The 19,398-nt window shown below is 40.5% G+C and overlaps 1 protein-coding gene across 2 annotated transcripts in view; it reads left to right on the top strand.

The window, feature by feature from the left end:
* The window catches only part of PELI2 (pellino E3 ubiquitin protein ligase family member 2), an 84,132-nt gene extending 65,535 nt beyond the window's left edge, over positions 1-18,597 (top strand). For both annotated transcript variants that reach the window (XM_068947459.1, XM_068947460.1), the window contains exons 3-6: positions 3,891-3,992; positions 10,519-10,716; positions 11,428-11,616; positions 14,614-18,597. In XM_068947459.1, coding sequence (XP_068803560.1) covers positions 3,891-3,992; positions 10,519-10,716; positions 11,428-11,616; positions 14,614-15,180 — 1,056 coding nt within the window. In that variant the 3' untranslated portion in view covers positions 15,181-18,597. The remainder of the gene's footprint in view (positions 1-3,890; positions 3,993-10,518; positions 10,717-11,427; positions 11,617-14,613) is intronic.
* The last annotated feature ends 801 nt before the right edge of the window (positions 18,598-19,398 follow it).

Genomic DNA, 19,398 nt, shown 5'->3' with positions numbered 1-19,398 from the left:
GTGGACTCAAAGTCCCTCAGCCTCAATGCAGACATGGCATCATTAGCAGTGGAATTGTTCTCTTGTTGCTATTTCTTCCCTCTCTTTCCCCTCGTAATGTTTTTTTGTCCGTTAGTCCCCAGTTTGCTCTCTTTTCTCCCAGCACATGAATTCAGCAGCTCAAGACAGTTATGCATAGAAATACAAAACAAGTTGTTTGTAGGCGGCAGAATTAATCTAGCCTGTATCTCCCTAACAGCATTCCTACCAGACGAGATTGTGTGCGCTATGGCCGGTGTAGAGGCATATGTTTCTGATTTGTTTGGCAGGCTCAAGCTGTATAGGTTAGAGAGTTTTTTGCCAGCGCTTGTTTCAGCTAAGAACTCATTTGGTTCTTTTCCCTGCGCTCAGTTGCTGATTTTCATTAAACTTGAAAAAATCTAAGAGAGATGAGAAAGCCGCTTTCAAATTTAGCTGATGTTGGCCCAGAGGCTCAAAAGTTTGGACTGTGAGTTCCAGCTTTGAAGAAGTGTGGACACTGTTGCTCTAGTAGTTCTTGGCAGCCTTGGGGTGGAGGTAGGGGGACAAAGCTAAGGTTGCTGGTTTAGTGCCTGGTTTCTCTTCATTCCTTTTTTTAGTTCCTGGCTAGAAGGTGTGAAGCAGTGTTGTCCAACCTCAAACTCTTAAGTTATCTGCTAGAACTTGTGATTCTGCTATATATCTTCACGATATTGCTTCAGTTCCTAGAGCGATGTAATTGTGTGACAGCCTCCACACTTACCCCCCCCCCCCAAAAAAAAAAAAAAAAGGCAGAAAAAAGTCTGGAAACGTGAATGCTAAAAACCGTGAAAGGGGAACCTCACTGTTTTGGTTGCTACAATCCCATAAGAATTTTATAGGGGGGTTGGCAATCAGTCTCTGGACTTGTGGGGGACTGGCGGTATTGTCGTTCTGTAGCTTCTCAAGCTGTCAGAATGCTTCATGATTTTTGCCTGTAGCTGCTTTCAACTGTTTTAGATGTGGGTGTTTTTTTTTTTTTTGTTTGGGGTGGTTTTTTCTCCTCTCTCTTATCACAGTTCATTGGGCCGCTTCTTCCGTGTTTATTCTGGTCCTTTTTTGGCTTAAGTGGCCAATTGCTTTGAGACAGGTAATTAAAATGCATGTGAAATATCTTTTGAATTGGAAAGCATGCAAGCTGAAACATTTCTTAAAACATTCTTAGTTTTTGGAAAAATGACTATACAGTTCCAGGAAATGTGGTGCTTTACACTGAAAATAACTGAGTTTAAGTAATGGAAGGCAAAGAGGAGGGGAAATAGGATGAGGAAGAAAAGATGGGAGGGGGAAGGAACATAGAAAAGTATAGGTTATGTCCTAGACTAATATTTCAGAGGAGACAATGGCCATACTCGGCCTAGTAGGGCTCAAATATTTTAGTAATTCCAAACTCCTGCAGGCAATTTTACATAATTCACCTATATAAGTAATGCTAGTCAAATTGATTTGTAACACCAATTTCTGACACTGAAATTGGTGAACTAGTAGGCTCCAGAAATCTCAAGCTTATCTTATGTGTCTGCACTGAAAACTCGGTGCTGATTTCCCCCCCCCTCCCCTTTTTTTCCCCTTTCTTTCTTTCCCCTTTAGCTGTATCACTCTCGTGTGAACTGGCTTAGGATGTGACCCTACCTAAGAATTTCCAGAAGTTCCTACCTTCCCCTTCTCTTTTTCTGTGCCCAGATACTGTTGTCAAACCTTAAAAGTTGCAGTCTTGGATCTGACCAAAGTTCGCATTTGATCCAGTATCTTGTCTGACATAGCGTAAGCTCAGGGCACACATCCCTGCCTGGGAACATTGCCCAACTGCTGGTGGGCAGCGCTCTACGGACTGGCTAGGCCAAAGTCAAGGCCATCGGGTTAAGGGTTGCTGTTAGGCCTGTCCTCTGTTATGTTCCCAGCTGCCACACAGTTTTGTGGAAATGAATGAAAACTTTCATGAATTTTGTGCAAAAGCTACTACCTTCCGATTTTTGAAACGGTATCTAATTATAGGAGTGTAAATTATTGCCATATTATGCCTAAAATCCAGGGTGTAAGGGTTTCTTGTTCATCTCTTCTTAGTGTTTCATTTATACTCCAGTAGCACCTGAGACCTACTCGGGGCTTGAGATCTCATTGTTAGTTGTGAAGCATACAAAGAAGAAAAGCTCTTGATGTATGGTTCAGTCCTACAGTTCAGTAAGACTTGATGTATGGTTCCTAGCAGGTCACAAAATTGCATTGACCTCATTTGTATTGTATTTAGAGATGCTGTTAGTTCTTGCAACATATTGTGCATCAGCATGATGATTATTAGAAGAAAGACTATATAAATTTCGAATGAGAAATTTAGAAACTTAGCTTGCAGCTGATCACCAAATATGCTTAAATTTATCTTACCTTTCAACAGTTGAGGCAAAAGCAGTGAAGCTAGACTTTGTCACTTGAAGTAACATAACCTCCTAAATGTTTAAAGCTATATTTCAGGAAAAAAAGTGGCATAAGGCTGTAAGGGACTGGAAAAGGTCATCTTGTCCATCTTTTGCCTCCAGATACCATCACCTAAGCCTAATTCTGTAGCAGGTGTTGGAGCTGCTGAGCACTTCCAGTGAGAGGCACATGGCAAAAGCTCTGTATAATCTGTTGCTGCAAATGCACGTAGCTTACAAAAAAGATTTCTTCCGTTATATGGACTTTCAACATTTTTACGTCAATTACTTTTGCTAGCCCTTAGGTTTTTAGTGTTCAGGTAATGTCTTCATGTCTCAAATAGTCAAAGACTTTTAGTGAGTTGTTTAACAATTGATTGGTAGCTTTGGGATCATTTAGACTTTGTCAGTGATGACAGACAGATGAGCAGGATGTATTTACTTGTTTAGTTTAATCATCCCTATCTGTTGCCTGTGATTTTTGTAGAAGGGCAGCGTAAAGGAACGAGGGCAGTGAGAGAGAAACTTCTCTAGAAAGTAAAGCCACTCAGCTGAGCAGTGGGGGAAGTTTTAATTATTAATTCAATATTTAAGAGTCTGCAAAGTGTTTCTGGAGAAGTGTGTGTGTATATGTAGCCCATAGGCTTTTTCTCATCTTCTTTCTCCTCTGTCATGAACCTTTTAATAGTGCATTTACATTGTACATCTAGTGCAATCGCCTTTGACACTGCTTAATCATTTCAAATGAGTACTAGTCTTTAAGCTTGAGCAGCAATCATCCATGCCACAGAAGTTTTGTACAGTGAGCCTAAGAGTTCCTGAGAAGATTGTTGGGCCCTACCTCTTACTGATTTTTGCTGTGCCAATTACGTACCATGTATGTTTACTCAAGAAAACTGGTTCTTACTGTTTCTTTCTGAGTTGGGACAAATGTTATGTTGGGGTGATGTCTCTATTTCATTCTCTGAAGTAGTTGGTGGACTGGTAAAATCTTTTAGAAAAAGCAGCCTTAGAGGTGTAAACTTGGGAAGCTGAAACAATAAAGAATTTCAATCTTAGTCAAATAACAGAATAACAAGAGTTGTCCTCTTGCAGTCTTGTTTCAAATACCGAAATGCTATGTAGAACTTGATGCTGCATCCATATCTGTAGAGATCGCTTTCCTTTTACAGGTATTAACGATGTGCTGGGAATCTAAACCATGGTACTAGTAGGTATTGAGTGTTTTAGAAATAGAAAGCAGAAGCAAACTGCAAGGTTTTTTTTGTTCAAAAACAAAACAAAAAATCCTCTTGTATGTATTTTCTCTACTTTGTAATAAAGTGTTACAGTACACTGCTCTGTTCTTCCTGATCATGGTCAGAGGTGTTTGTATAGTGAAATGAGTCTGATTATAATATTTACATGGAAGCTGTGTGTAACAAATATTCTCTTATTCGACAGGCCATCAGCTGTAAAGGTCAGCACAGTATCTCTTACACGTTATCCAGAAACCAGACTGTTGTAGTGGAGTATACTCATGATAAAGATACAGACATGTTTCAGGTAAGACTCTAACAAATGCATCCTTTTTAAAAAGCAAGGTTGGGTGTTCTGTGTTCTGTGGAAACTTTATGGCTAAACTTGATTGCCCTACTCTAGGAGCACTTTGAAATTTTGCGTTGTCTGGTCTTCTCAAATGAGTGCCAACATCTGTTAACATCTGTGCTATTTTTGCTGTACTTTGCTTTTTCTGCAAGGGCGTGTAGCAACTGTACAAATAGCACTGAAGAAATGCATGGTGTGTTTAGGTTCATTAATAATCACAGAAATGCACACCTTCTCCCCATCTCCCAGTTAATCAAGGGGCTGGAGTAAAAAGGAAGTGATTAGGAGTAGGACATGTGATGCTGAAGGAGGAAGGGTGGGAGGAAGATGGAAAGGGATGTAGGAGCTGTGCACTGAAGGAGACAAACTGAGAGGCTGTGGAGTCTCCATCCTTGGAGACTTTCAAAAGCCATCTAGACAGGGTTGTGGGCAACCTGCTCAAGGTGACTCTGCTTGAGCAGGGAGGGTTGGGCTAGATGATCTTTAAAGCTCCCTTCCAACCTCAACTGTTCTGTGATTCTGTGAACTGGTGAAAGAATGCTAATGAAACCTTCTCCCTGAAGGGTGAAGTAGTGTATCAAATGGTGTAGGAGTCTGAGTTTCTCTAAGCTGCTTATATGCAATGTTTTCCCATGTATGCGTTTGGGTTTTTCTACTTTGCCTAGTATACTGGTAGCTTAAGTTATTCTCTTACACAATGCTGCTCTTGGTATATAATACGAGAGATCAGAAATTCTGTACCAACTAAAACTTCAGGCCTGAAAAAATAAGCATGTACAACCTTCTCCAATCAGACTAATCATGATTGTCTCTTCAGTGACCTCTGCAATTAGAACATCTTACCGTGAATTATCCCTCTTCAGTCTATCATATTTGGAAGGTTCAGCAGTTGAGTGGTGTTGACATAAGAAGAAAGGCTCTACCTGTCAAGATGAAAATATTCTTGCTTCATGTGGCTTCTGTTTTTTTACTCTCTATAAAACTTTTCCAATTTGACTTGGTAACCTATGAATGATTAGGTCTGAATAGTGACTGATAGACAGTCTTATGTGCTGCTGCATGAATGTATAGTTAGAAAAATATTGCACGGCTGGAGTGAGCTGAAATAGGCTTATCTACGTTGACTAGCAACAGGAAAACATAACCCATTCTTCTGGGTTACTGTGATATTTGTGCATCTCTGCAAGACTTTTGTTTTCTTGTGCTTTGAGTTGCTCCAGTGAAACTTTTTGTGTGTGTTACTAATTTTGAAAGCTGGAATTTTTCCACTACTTGTGTACGTTAACATGAATAAAGAAGAGTTGCAGAACAGCTGCTTTTCTGTTTATATTGTAAGAGACAGCTCTTCCTGAATGCACAATCTCTTTGTGGTAGCTACAGCATTTACTTTGAGGCGGGGGGGAAAATATCAGTAAAGAAGGAGGGTGGGGATTAATTGTCACTTTAATGAAACCTAGCAGCTGGGAGCGAGGAGGTACAGCACAGGTAAAGTAGTGCTCCACAGGCTGCAGTTCAAGAGGCGCTTGTCTAAGGCACTAGCTTAAGGGAGCTACTTAATGATAACCAGGATTTTGGCTCAGTGAGGGATTATCTGTTTAAGCGTAGAATAGGCCTGTTAACATTTCTTCCCTGTTCCCCTTTGGGATTCACTGACACTCAGTCCAAGAGGAATTTGTCCAGAGCGGTACACAGACTGCTCAGACTGCACTGCCAGATCCAGAGACCAGTGCGCTTGCATGGTTCCCACTGGAGTGGGATTCCTCTACTGCCACTTTACAAGTGAGGATCATGCTTTCCCCTTCCAGCAGCTCTCAGATGCCTGGTGAAATGTCACAGAAGCCCTAATTTTGGCTCTTCTGCTAATTCTAGTGTGAGAGGCTGTCCTTGGTTCAGGCCATAAACTGCCATCATAAATGTGTAGATACAGCACCGGCTTGACCTGCAGCAGGTCAGGCTATCCCGTCTTAAAAACAAACTGTTCTTGAGCAGTGTCCTGTGTTGGCAAGGTATCTCGGTCCTGGTGCCCCCTCGAATGGCTAACGTGTCGGTGTTCAGTCAGGGCTAAAGCTTCCACGTTGTTAAAATTCCTCTCTTCAGTGCAGTCTTTGTCTTCTGCTCTGAAATGTGTAGGCTGCTACACTGTGATTGGATCTCGATGTCACCTCGAGTACTGTCCTAGCTTGTATTTCTCCTGTCGGTCACCCTTTTCAGAGGGTTGCACTGCAGGCCTTGGCCTAGAGGCGCCTATAGCCATGGCAATCGGGGGAGGAGCAGTCTGGTAGACTGTGGCGATATTTTGCTGTTCGAGAGATGCCAGATAGCGGCTGAAGAGGCTTCCATAATTTAGATAAGCCAGTAAGTTTTAATTATTCCCAGGAATCTGGTTGTGTGCATTCAGAGAAAAGTGACTGTAAGGTTGCTATGTGCTGACCTGTAGCTCACGGTAGCAAATTCCATGCTGTCTCTATTGATCCGCGGAGTAAAACTGTCTATTCAAGTGATGCCTGATCAGCAGTCCTTGGAGTTTGCTGGTTTTCCTTCAGAAATGTTTTCCTGGCTATTGTAGAACACTTGTAAGGACGTGGAAGCTGAAAAGGGAAGGATAATGCCTAAACTGTAGCGCTGTCCTGAGGCCTGAGGCTTCTCCTCAGCTGTTGACTACAGCTATGTTACCTTGTGCAAGTCACTTAGCTTTTCTTTATCTCGGTCTTCCCCTCTGTAAAATGGGATAATAGCACTGCACAACTTCACCAAGGTAGCAGCACTAGGGAGTGTGATAAACATAAAATGGCAGTCATTAACACCACCTTAGTCAAAGTGTGACCTGAAATGGGGAAAATGGAGGAAATGGAAAATGGAGTTCTTGCTTTGCTCTCCTGGCCAGAATACAGTTTCTGAATGTGAAGACAGAGTCCATTGGGCTAGAGCTGATTTCCCTTGAAAGCAAGAGAGTCACAGTTCACAAAAAATCTGTCATCTTTTTTCCTCTCTCCCTTTGAGAGTTTGTAGTCAATCCATTTCCTTTGAAGGAGACATGAGACCTGCTGTGTTTGTGACTTGTGTTCTGCAGGGCTTCAGACGCAAACACAAAACTTTTGAAGACTGCAAACACAGAAATAGACTTGTGCTATGTTTTCCTAGCTTGTAACCAGGAAGCGTGAGTAGATGACTGCGAGAAGTGAAGCGCACATGGAAAATTTGGGGAGCCTATAGAAGGGGCTGTAAGGAAATTGAAAAGACATTGAAGAGCAGTGTTCAGGTTTTCTGTAGATGAATACCAATTCCGCTGAAGGTTTTCCATAATGGAATGGAAGTTTTCATGCATATAACCTAGCAGTTAATAATGAGTATAAGTGCCCACATGCACACTCTGCCCGCTGTCAGCCATCGTTTGTTAGCCATTCAGATTATATACGTATTCAGTGAATACACAGTCAAGTTTCATCGTAGGAGCCTCTGCTCTTCTAACTTAACTTTTTCTGAAAATAATATGAAGATTTGTTTCCAAGTAAACATTTTTGAAAGGAAGTTTGGAAATATTATTTAAAGACCTGACCAGGAATGGTTTTGCTTTTTGAAAGCTGGATGCAATGCAAAGGTTGGTGCTTTTTCTTCTTCCCCAGTTGTATTTCACTCAGTCACGTGTCAAACAATTACTTCCTGCTGGACCTTTTTGACAAAATGACTTCATGCTGTCCTGTAGCAGGACTTTGAAACTTGCAGGTGGTCACGCACTTTGGAAGGTTGTCCTGGACACTTCATCGTATAATTCTGTTCTTAGTGTCCTATATTCGATATCAAGAATAGTTTTTTTTCTCCGCTGGACCTATTATTGTGCTGTGTTATGGTGTGTTCTTTGTTTTGTCTTTTGCTACTGTGGAGCTTTCTGTTTGCCTTAAAGACATCCAGATCAGGATCTCTTCATTTAATAGCAAGAAGGATGTTCTAACGTATTCCATCTGGCATCTCCCAAAGTCAGGTAGTTCCTTTTCTAGTCTGCATCTTGCTAAAAATGAAGATTTTTGCATCAGAATTTTTCTGTTGATGATGCATGGCTGGCTGGCCAAGAATGTATTGATTGTACCTGTCAGTCGCACTAACAGGAAATGAAACGTGTAGCCAGTACCACAAATAACTACAAATCTAGATAGGAAGCAGGTACATTGAATATGAAGATTTGGTTTTTCGGAGTAGAGTAGCCCTTCAAAAGATGCCTGGTTGAATTCTCTCCTGCCATCAGAGTGAAATTCTACTGAAGTGAGAATCTGCAGCTGTTAAATTATTCGCTGGCAATTTGTCTGTTTTTTCTCTTGTCTCAGAGGAGTGATATATATACCTAAATATTCTATTTAAATATATATCTATTTATATATATATGACTTCTTTGGTTGACAGTGGACACTAGCAAATTGACTTTCTGGCTTTTATAGCTTTAACAATAGCCTGTAGTGCAGATGCAGAAGCTGTCTGATGCATCAACTGGAAGATTTATGGTTGGCCATTGGAAGTAACTTAGTGAAACAGTATGGAATATGGCACAGTGCACAAGAAGACTCCCAAAATACGGCTGAAAACTTTCCAGACAAGGTCCCCTATGCTATAAAGGGAGATGGAAGTAAAAATGAGACTGGGGAAGAGGGAGAGAGAAAACATTGGAAGGAGAGAAGCAAAAACTTCAGAAAATAGTAATATAATCAAGTCTGTTACTTAAAGACTAGCTTTGAACTACTAAGCTACGTCTGTAGTGGCTGTTGTCTGCCTGCAATAACAGATGAGTTGATTTCTTTTTTTTTTTTTTTGATGAATAAGTGCTGTTAAGTATCAAACTTTTCATTTATTACTGTGTGGCTTTCTTTTCTAATGGTGTAAAAAACCAAATTCTTGAATTGATAAGGGAGCATGGGAAGTTCCCGTGGTTTGAAGATAACTTCTAGCACTTCAGGCTTAAAATCATTTCTAGATGTAGCACGGTACTACATGCGACTAATTTTCTGAAGGCTTTTGAAAAAACAAGAGGGGAAAAATATACTTGGCATTCTGTAGGCATACTGTTGACACAAATGAGACATGTGACTCAAGGAACTGTTTTGTTTAAAAATTTCAAGTAATTTCAGAAATTCTAAACACACAACTTTGTCTATAGATGGTAATGCTTACCTCTGAATATATTCAAATTTCATGCTGATGGATTGGTAGGATACGATGAAGACTGTGCAACACTTGTGTGCTTTATTGTCCCTTAAAAGATGACATCAAGAGTTTCTTCTAGCTCTTTAAAGTAGAGCAGAAGTGTGGGAGAGTTCCCTGTACTATTTTCACTAGTTCATTTGTGACAAAGATCAGGTATTGAAAACAACACTTTGTCTAACTCTTGAAGAGTTTTTCTTCAGTGTTTAAGCAGGCGCAGTGAATTTAGAGTTTGCAGAGAAGTTTATGGGCGTTCCCGTGGTGGACTTTGAAGAGCAAAGAATCTGGCTTCTCAGAGGACTTTGAGATAAGTTTAGTGAGGAGGTTGTGTCATAAAATGTGGGATCTTGATATTTAAAATAGTTTAGTGTGAAGAATACTCTTAATCTTGTTTTCCCATTCAATCACAGTGCGTCCGTCAAAAGAACGTTCTCTTCCTCAGCTCTGGTTTCTCCGTTATACTCCAAGTTAGTGTAATGGTAATTTGCCTGTAGAAGTACTGATACAATCTCACCGCTGTGTGTATGTTTGGTTTGTAGTCAGATCCCTTGGTCTATTTTGTAATGAAAAGATCTGTTCCAGATGCTTAGCTGTTTACAGTTTTGGAATTAATGCTTATAGGTGGCAAGATAGAAAAATACTCCTGCCTACTGATCAATGATGTCTTTTTCTAAAGCAATTGTTTTTTCTTTTCTAATTTGTTTAGTCATGCCTATGCATGATTAGAAGCAAATTTAATCATATTGTGGGCTTTACCTGAGAATTCTTATAGGCTGGAATACAGATTCTGAAAACATGAAGGTAGTAGCTTTTTGTTATGGTATATTAATATGACTGAGTTCTGGATCTAAAAAGGACCTTTTAATTTCGTGGCAAATGAACTTGACATTAGAACTGTGATTAAAATTTGCCGTTTTCAAGCTGGCTTTTCCTTAATTGATAGAATACAATGGTGACTAATCTATAGAGGTGGGATTAGGAACTATCAGAAGGACAATACTTTCATGCTGTTGACAATATTCCATGAAACAAATCACTACAGCTATGTTGGACAAGCACAAGCATCAGTTGAGTAAGTGAAAATTTGTCTTGTGGTGTAAATGATGGATTTGTGTGTCTCGGACAAATGTGGAAAACGGATTGGTCTTTGGATGTCAGCATCCAAAAACTCAGTAGGTCATAGATTTTAAGTGATGCTAATTTGACAAGACTGCACCCTTAATGCTTGTTTTTCTATTATTATTTGTTGTCCTCTATTACTTCTTATAATTTTGCAACTATCTTAATTTTTTTGCAGGTTGGGAGGTCAACAGAAAGCCCCATAGACTTCGTAGTAACAGATACAATTTCCGGCAGTCAAAACAATGATGAAACTCAGATTACACAGAGCACCATATCACGTTTTGCATGCAGGATTGTTTGTGACAGGAGCCCACCATATACAGCAAGGATTTTTGCAGCTGGATTTGACTCTTCTAAGAATATATTTCTTGGTGTAAGTGCTACTAATAACTTTACATATGAGCAAAATCTTCTTTTTTCTGTGTTATCTTCAAGCTGCAAAATTCCCTTTCACTAGTTGATATGTTCCACTGGGGTGATAAATCTTACGCCAGTGTATCAGCCTCAATGTTAAGTAGAAACTGCAATTCTATGTGCCAGATTTAATACCACCCGTGGACTCATGGTGATAATTGTCTTTAACAATAGAGTTCTACTTCAGCAGCTCTGGATGTTTTTTCTTTAAGTTTGCTTGCTATATTCTTGATACTCATTGTGAGTTTAAATTACTGTGATAGCTTTGGGTGCTGAAGACCAGAGACATGTCAACCACATGATACAAACCAAATGTGCACATTGCACTAATACTCTGTTACAGTGGTTAGGAGTATCTGTGTTAGTATTGCCTTTGAGGTGAGTAAAGAAAGCACAAGTCTCAACTCTGACCTGACCTGCAGTCAGAGATGCTCTTCAGCTGGGTTAGAAGTAACAATAATTGAAGATTCATAACAAGTTCTTACCACTGTAAGACTGACAGAAGATATGTTTTAAAACGCTTTATTTAGAAATCTGTCTAAGCGCTGCTGGCTAGTGAGGAAACGTTGCATTTTAGACGGTGTTGGTAAAACTGTGGACTTCAGTGAGTAAAACGTAAGAGTCTAAAACTCTTAGACAAACTTTTTCCTGGGGTGGTTGTCACATGCAGGAAAAAGCAGCAAAATGGAAAAATCCTGATGGCCACATGGATGGATTAACAACCAATGGTGTGTTGGTCATGCATCCAAAAGGAGGGTTTACTGAAGAGTCGAAACCTGGAGTTTGGCGGGAGATCTCAGTCTGTGGTGATGTGTACACTCTCCGTGAAACCAGATCTGCTCAACAAAGGGGGAAGCTGGTAAGTCGGAAGTAAACTGGTAATTAAAACAGAATGAGGGATGCATATTTTCTGGCACTGAATGGATGCAGTCATGTTGTAACTGCAGAACAATAGCCTTGTCCCTGGGTGGGGGGCATTGCAATCATTTGATAGATGTGTGCTACAGTAAATTTTGTACTGCTATTCTGTTTCTGCTTGTACAAGATGTCTTAATTTTTCTCTTAACATCACTTTTCCAACTGAAATAGCATGTAGTTTAAAACCTGAATGAACTTTGTTCTGGAATCTCCAGTTCTTAAATGTCTTCCTGGGAACCGGGAGGATCTGGAAGTTAGTGCTGAGAAATACAGCTCTGTGTATACTGTTTCAAAAGGAAGAGTCAACTTGCATGCAAGACTGGTGTGGATATTTACAGCTTCCTTTTGATTTACCTGCTGCTAGGATGATAAGAGAAACCCTGCTAAGTAGATACCTACATCGTCCTACAGAGCAGGATTAACTTTGCCTTTGCCAAAACCAAAAAGTTTCAGTTGTCACTGAGACCTGCGGCATAAAGAACTGGAACAGAGGTTCCCATGAAAACGTGCTTGTTTCCCCGTAGAAGCTGGGAATCCCCATGGCTCTCCCTGCCTTCCCACTTCCCAAATCTTGATGGCCTAGGAAGGAGGTGCTATGCTTATTTTTCCTCTCATATTCCTTCACCTCCAAGTAAAAGAAAACAAAACTGCACCCTTAGAAGCTAAGAAAATACACAGCCAACCCTGTTCAGTCAAGCAGATGAGCTTTCACAGAAGTACTTTTTGGGCTTCTAATCTGGATCTGGGTAGGTTAGAATACTGTCCTGTCTGCAGACTGGGAAAAGCCTTCATGGTTCACCCTTGCTGCCCTCCTTTATGAGGGAGACTCTCCCTCTCTCTCCTTCAGGGAGCGAGAAGATGTTTTGAGAGCCTTCACAGCCAAGGAAGATGCCCCTTTTGTAACTTCACCATCCAGCTGCTAGACTTTAAAGACTGTGAAAGTGCAGGGATGGGGAGTGGGGAGAACGTCCCCCTCTTCTGTCCTGAAATGTCATTTGTGCTGCAACCTTCAGTGCATTAGTTTGCTGGTGTTGTGAAGGTTTCCTGTACACTCCAGCTGCACTGACTTTCCAGCTTTGCCATTTGCTTTGCAGAAAACCGACTGCTTAAAGGGCTTAGGAAAATGGAGTTTGAATATCTTGTTCTGCTTTCAGTTGACAGCCTGCACTCATAAATTGCTTTGCCACTTTAATGGTGGCAGGCAAATATTGCCTCGGGGGCTGGGACAGATGATGTTGCGATTGCGCCCTTTGTACGTGGTGAGCAAAACACCTTATTAGTGCTGCTAAAGAAAGGCAGCGCTAAAACAAATAAATTCCCTCTCCTGCATCCACGATGACTTGAATTCTCATTTAAATAAAATTACATGGCACACTGGTATTGATGTGATCAGTATTCGTTGATTGGGTCCATAAAACCAAATGCACACTGTATAATGAATTGAACACACTGCATACTAGGAAGCTTTTTGCTCTTCTGTTTGTGAAGGAATTATCCGAGAGGTGCACCGAATCAAGGATTCTCTCATCTCTGCACCAACCACTGAATTTTTCTGCTGGTGGCCCTTTATAGGGGTGACTTTATCTGTAGTCTCTATTGTATCATCTACGTGTTTTGTGCAAGGATGATCCACAGTAAATCTGTGAATTTCAACGGGATTAAAATGTAAATGCCAAATTGGTTGTCGTTCTTAGTATTCTCATGCAGACGTGATGATTTCATGTGACCTACTTAATGTCCAGGCTGTTTGTTTGGCTGTAGTTGTATTTTCTACCCGCTTTCTATGTACAAAGCTGGGCAGCTGGTCTGTTTTTATTTGATTTAGGAAAGATCCTTTTTAATATATATTCATCACTACTAGACTAATAGCAATAGCACAAATTGCCTATGTGTTTGTTGACAGCAAAACAAATTTGAGAATAATTCACTAAAGTACAATGTGTGTGTATGTTTAGCATAATCTTTTGAGACTGTGTTATAAGTACCTGCTTTTATTCAGATGAGAGAAACCTTTGGGCTATGCTCACTGGGCTTGTACCTGCTTGTTATACCTCATTGAATAAAGGGCCTGTTTTTTTTGGGGGGGGGGGGAGGTTATTTCTTTGGAAGATGAGCCTGTGTGGCTTCAGTTGCAGAACTTGTCACTTGAAAAATTCAACTGGTAGTTCACTGTATGCTGTAATGATAATCTATGGGAGCACCTGTGAGTGTGGCTGGTGTTGCATTTGTCTTCCATTTATCATTAATGGATCTGCAGAAAAGTGTTCCACTGCTGATTATGTACGCTGTGGGAGTTCGTGCTTCTGCAAAATGCTTTGTGCTTGCCACGAGTTGAAAATGGTATATGAGTAGCAGGACAGCTGGTCTGTCCTGGCTCGCAGTTTTTAATTGAAAGAGGATATTTTGCTGCAGGAACAGCTCTTTGCTCATCTACATGGGCAAAGAATTCCAGGGAGCAATCTGGCTGCTCTGCTAATACAGCCCTTAGGGAATAGCAAGTTTCCTCTTCAGTCTATCAGGACTTACCGTAGACCTGGCAGAGGCATATAGAAAATCAATATTAAAGACAGAGGAAATAATAGTATTCTCAAAGGTGGGGAGGGGGTTCTGAAAAAATTTGCCTGAAGGATTACTTTAGGAAAGGTATTAAAGGAAAGAAAACTTGTGCTATGGCAATACTAGTTATTGCACACGAACTACAGATGCAGATTTAGGCCCTTGTGTACAAGCACAGAATAAAGACCCATGCTCCCTATAATCTAAATGTAAGACAAGAGACGGATGGATTTGGACAGGGCACCACAAGGAAACAATACAACAAAATCAGTTAGTATGCTAGGTAGGGGTAGCACCGCGGCGAGGAAGAGGACACCTTCCTCCTTGATCCGTAAAAGTGGCATCTCAGACTTAACTACTTACTCTTGTGTTCTACCACTAGGTAGAAAATGAGACCAACGTCCTACAAGATGGTTCTCTTATTGACCTGTGTGGAGCCACCCTTCTGTGGAGAACAGCAGATGGACTGTTTCACACTCCAACTCAGAAACACATCGAAGCTCTGCGTCAGGAGATAAATGCTGCCAGACCACAGTGTCCTGTTGGGTTAAACACTTTAGCATTTCCCAGCATCAACCGTAAAGATGTGGTAGAAGAGAAGCAGCCTTGGGCATACCTCAGCTGTGGTCATGTTCATGGCTATCACAACTGGGGACATCGCAGTGATACAGAAGCCAATGAGCGGGAATGTCCTATGTGCAGAACCGTTGGCCCCTATGTGCCTCTCTGGCTCGGTTGTGAAGCAGGCTTTTATGTGGATGCTGGTCCTCCAACTCATGCTTTCACCCCGTGTGGACATGTGTGCTCTGAGAAGTCTGCGAAATACTGGTCTCAAATTCCTCTGCCTCATGGTACTCATGCATTTCATGCTGCCTGCCCTTTTTGTGCAACACAGCTATCTGGGGAACACAACTGCATCAAACTAATTTTTCAGGGTCCAATTGACTGATACCATTTTGCGGTGACCACAATAACACGTTCTTTAACAACTTACTGTGAAGATTTTGCCACTAACTCTAGATTTTACCTTTTTTATAATTATTAATAGAGAGGTAGAGCGGGGATGGGGAACTGACAAGGAAATTGTGAGGGGCCGTGGTGAAATGGGATACATTGATACCTGGAACTTGACAGATATCAGTGGTGTTGCGTGCTCAAAAGCAGCATATCCATTAAGTCTTCTTGGTCAAGTTGTAGTATATTTGTAATCTTTTTATTAGTACCCTGGATCAGAAAAAGGTGTCTTACTGATTTTTTTTTTTTTTAAGCTAAGATTTTTTTCATGGAAAGGTTTTTTCTTCTAAACTTTGACAAGCCTTTAAAACCTATTTTTTCAAAGCTAGAAGGAACGTACAGAATGCAACTGTCTTTAATTTGCAATATAATTTAACTTGAATAGTTTCTCAAGGAGCTAATACAGAATGTGTGGACAACCATAGGTGAACGTTCACTAGTGATAATTGGTTATGTAAGAGAGAAGTTAACTGCCTAAATTGTAGAGTAGAAATGCTATTAAAATATCTGTTACGGTATAACACAGCTGGCCAAAAAGGCATCAAGGATTACTTGAAACTGAGGAAATCCCGTTTGCATTGATTTCCTTTCAGTGTAATAGATATCCACTGTTCCATATGTATGGTATATGGCCCTTTTTGTTTGATTTTTGTTTGTTTTTGTTTTGTTTAACCTGCATCTGGTGAAATCACTTTACTTTTTTACATGCATAGTTCTGGGTTTCAAGCCAGTGTTCTGTATACGTATAGTCTGGCTTTTTTATTTCTGCTTAACTTAGCCTGCTCTAACTGCTCCTTGCATGCCCAGAATCATTGGGTTAAGTGAGATGTAGCAAGCCTTTAAAAACTGCATTACTGAAGGGGTAGTACCGCAGCAAGACAGAAAGTTTAGGTACTATATATGCAGAATTTATTTACATAGACCTGAATTCAGGAGAGCACTTAGTATGTGTTTAAATATAAGCCCATGGATGGGACTGTTTAGGTTCTCAAGTGCTTCAATGGATTGTGGTTATCCGCTGTTGTGTTTGAAAATAAAAAGCAGTTGAAAATAAGCTTTTTCTTTTTAAGCTCACTTACTAGCCAAAATGCTGTGAGAAGAGCATCCTTTCTAGTTCAACTGAGTATTTTTGTTCAGTTTTCAACTTGCTGCCATCTGTCACCTTTTTTTGCAGATCGAGATGTGTTTGTATCTGTTTTTTTTTTTCCTTCAAATGTTTGGAAGTCAAACAATTCAAATGTAATCAAATATATGCATCAGGGTGGTACATCTGAAGTAGATCACTTGAAATTTCTGACTTTTTAAGGGAGCTTATAAATGTTTACTATGAAAATAAATAAATCAGAATTTCATAGGAGATGTACCGCTCCTACTGCTAGTTTCATTTCATATAGAATAATTACTCCTTGATTTTTTTTTTATTTTTTTTCCTATACTCTTGGTATCTGAGGTATCAATATATCCAGGTTTAAAAAAAAAAAAAAAAGAAGAAGAATTTGGGAGAAAAATCATAACATCGCTAGATGAAATTGATCATTCAAATTCAGTTCTGCTTCATCAACTATAGCTTTTTGCTATATTTGTGCCCTTTGTATAAATATATAATTTATATGATTTTAATATATTCTGTATATATACTTGAATTGGCCTGTTCATATTTTGGTTGTAAAATTGTTTTATGGTTAACCTTATAAACATTTTACATGTCCCTTGCCAGTGGTTATGGGACATACTTTATCTGCTGCTGTTTTTAATATAATTTTGCTGTATAAATGTTCAGCGTTTTAATACTTTGAAAATAGCTTTACTTTTCTTTTTATTCTCTTGCTGTAAAAAAGTGTTTTGTTCTGCAGCATTTTCTCGAAAAATCCCATACTGTACAGTTTTTTTCCCCACTCAGTGACTGCAAATAGGATGAATCCTGTAAACCTAGAGCTATATGCTTCTTCCTAGTGCCTTTTCAATGAGATCCTCTTGTGAGTCCGTATTCCAAGTCCTTATTCCCACAAGACAGTCTTGTGGCTAATCTTCATCGAGAATGGCAGTCCAGCCAGACTGGGAAAGAAGTGCTTTTGGCCTTCAATACCTTGTCTTGGCTTCAGGCATAAACATGAGGGTGCCTCTTCCCTGTCTCTATTCAGCGTTAAGTTCCTCAGGTCCCATGTGCATTCTGCAGCATTGTTTCTATTCAGCATATACCTCATCTGTGAGAGGCAGAGTCACCTCCACCTTGTTCATAGCAGACTCTCTGAAATACTTGAGTTATTTCACACGAGATGCTATAGAAACACACTTTCAGGAAACGTTTGCTACCGAGTTCGGGCCGCAAGCCTTGCGTTAAGGCTGCGGCCAGAGTTCTCCAGCTCTCGTCCTCGCCAAGCTCCCTGCGCTCCACGGCTCTGGCTGGCAGCCGCTCTCCTGGGTGCGGGCTGATCAGGATTTGCATGCGTGGTCTCCCTCTGAGACTAAAGGGACTATAAATGTGCAGGTTCCATGGCTTCTCCACATCAAGCGTCTTCACTTTTGTCCTTTGCAGTTACAGCCTAATTGCTGCTTTGGGGCTTCATCTGCCCATGCCCTGTGCAAAGTGAATGTACAACGTTAGAGCTGTTGCTGGTAATACTTGCACACCATCTGCTTTGGGGGTGATTGGCTTGCATGAGGTGGGAGACTGGCTGATGGCGTGTATCTGAGAGAAGGGTTCTTTTGAAAGATTGTATTAAGTGAGATGTTTTTGTTTCTTTCATTGCCAGCAGTTCTGTAGTAACACAAGAAATACTGCAGGAAGGAAAACTCTTTATCTGGGAAACAAACTTCCACAGTTCTTTTGCACGAATGCGGGTACTTTGCCATTAACCTGTATTCAAATCTAGGATGAGTCCCCACAGAGCTGGGTTTACTGAGAAGACAAAGGTGTTTTTTGCATTATTTTTCTCAAGCAGCACTGCTATATGTGCTGCTCTGCTCAGATGAAATGTTTGGCTGCTTATCTGTTTTCTCCTTCCCTTGTCCTAGCAAACACACCTCTTTACTAGTCTGGTAACTCAATTGGGAGGAAAAAGTTTCTGGATAAATGAGAACAATTCTGTTCAGAGGGAGTAAACTTGAGAACCACACTCGAACTTTTGTGTTTTGGAAGTCTGTTTCATGATGTCAGTGTTACCATGTTTCTTGCATGCTGTTCCAAGAGCTGGCAATAGTGTATTCTGTAAGGATTATTTTTTCACCTGTTACTGTTGATTCTATTTGTATGCTTCAAAAAACAGCTTTTACCGCATAACTTTTAGCGAAAAGTATTTTTCTAGGCTGATCTTAAAAAAAAAAAAAAAAAAAAAAAAAAAAAGAAAGTGGGGGAGAAAGAAGAAGAAAAAAAAACTTCTCATACCCATACGCACTGGAGCTGTAACACATCCCACTTTCCTGTCTCCTGGCAGCTTCTTGATAAAGTGCTGAGGTCTAAACAGTGAACTCAGCAGTAAGTTGTGTTCTTGTTTGAGCTGTGGTCCAAATTGTACCACAAAAAAAAATCCCTAGCACAGTACTGCATTTTAATCAAGATCCTTTTTTCACTTTACGCCTCAGGGTAGCTTGGCTTCGTAGTTAAAGAAGGAATTTTTCTTTGTGAGGGTGGCGATTGGCCTTAAGGGAGAAGAAGGCCTTTGGCAGGCCTCTTTCATGAGGGCAACAGGCCCCCCTTGAAGCAAAGACTTGCCAATAACAGATAAGAAATGACCGTAGCTGTTCCCAGTTTCAAACCATGAAAAGGACTCTCTTCAAGTCTGTAGGAAGCTCCAGGATGGATTTCAGAGGTTCTGATCTTCTGAACAGAAGGCTTTGGTCATTGTAATGACAAATTCTGGAGTTTTAGGATTCTGTTTGGGAGCATGGCCAGGGAGCAGAGGTGCTAAGTGCATGCTTCCCTGAAATGCTGAGTGTATAACAGTGAGAAACTGCAGTTTCTGAATAAAAAACTTCCCTCTCCACACACCATCCAAAATAAACTGTTGGCTTGAACTGTGGTAACTCTCCCTTTTGTGCTGTTGCAGTAGCTGGTAAACTTGCGGCTCACTGTTTTTTCTGTCATTATGTATTCTTTTGAAAATGGAGGCTTCTCCAAGAGAGTCACATTTCTGTCCATCCTGCTCATAGCCTT

The sequence above is a fragment of the Struthio camelus genome, chromosome 5 (genome assembly GCF_040807025.1).
Source record: "Struthio camelus isolate bStrCam1 chromosome 5, bStrCam1.hap1, whole genome shotgun sequence".
Taxonomy (NCBI): domain Eukaryota; kingdom Metazoa; phylum Chordata; class Aves; order Struthioniformes; family Struthionidae; genus Struthio; species Struthio camelus.
The sequence above is the reverse complement of the archived record's forward strand: the minus strand, read 5'-3'. Positions and strand labels throughout refer to the sequence as shown.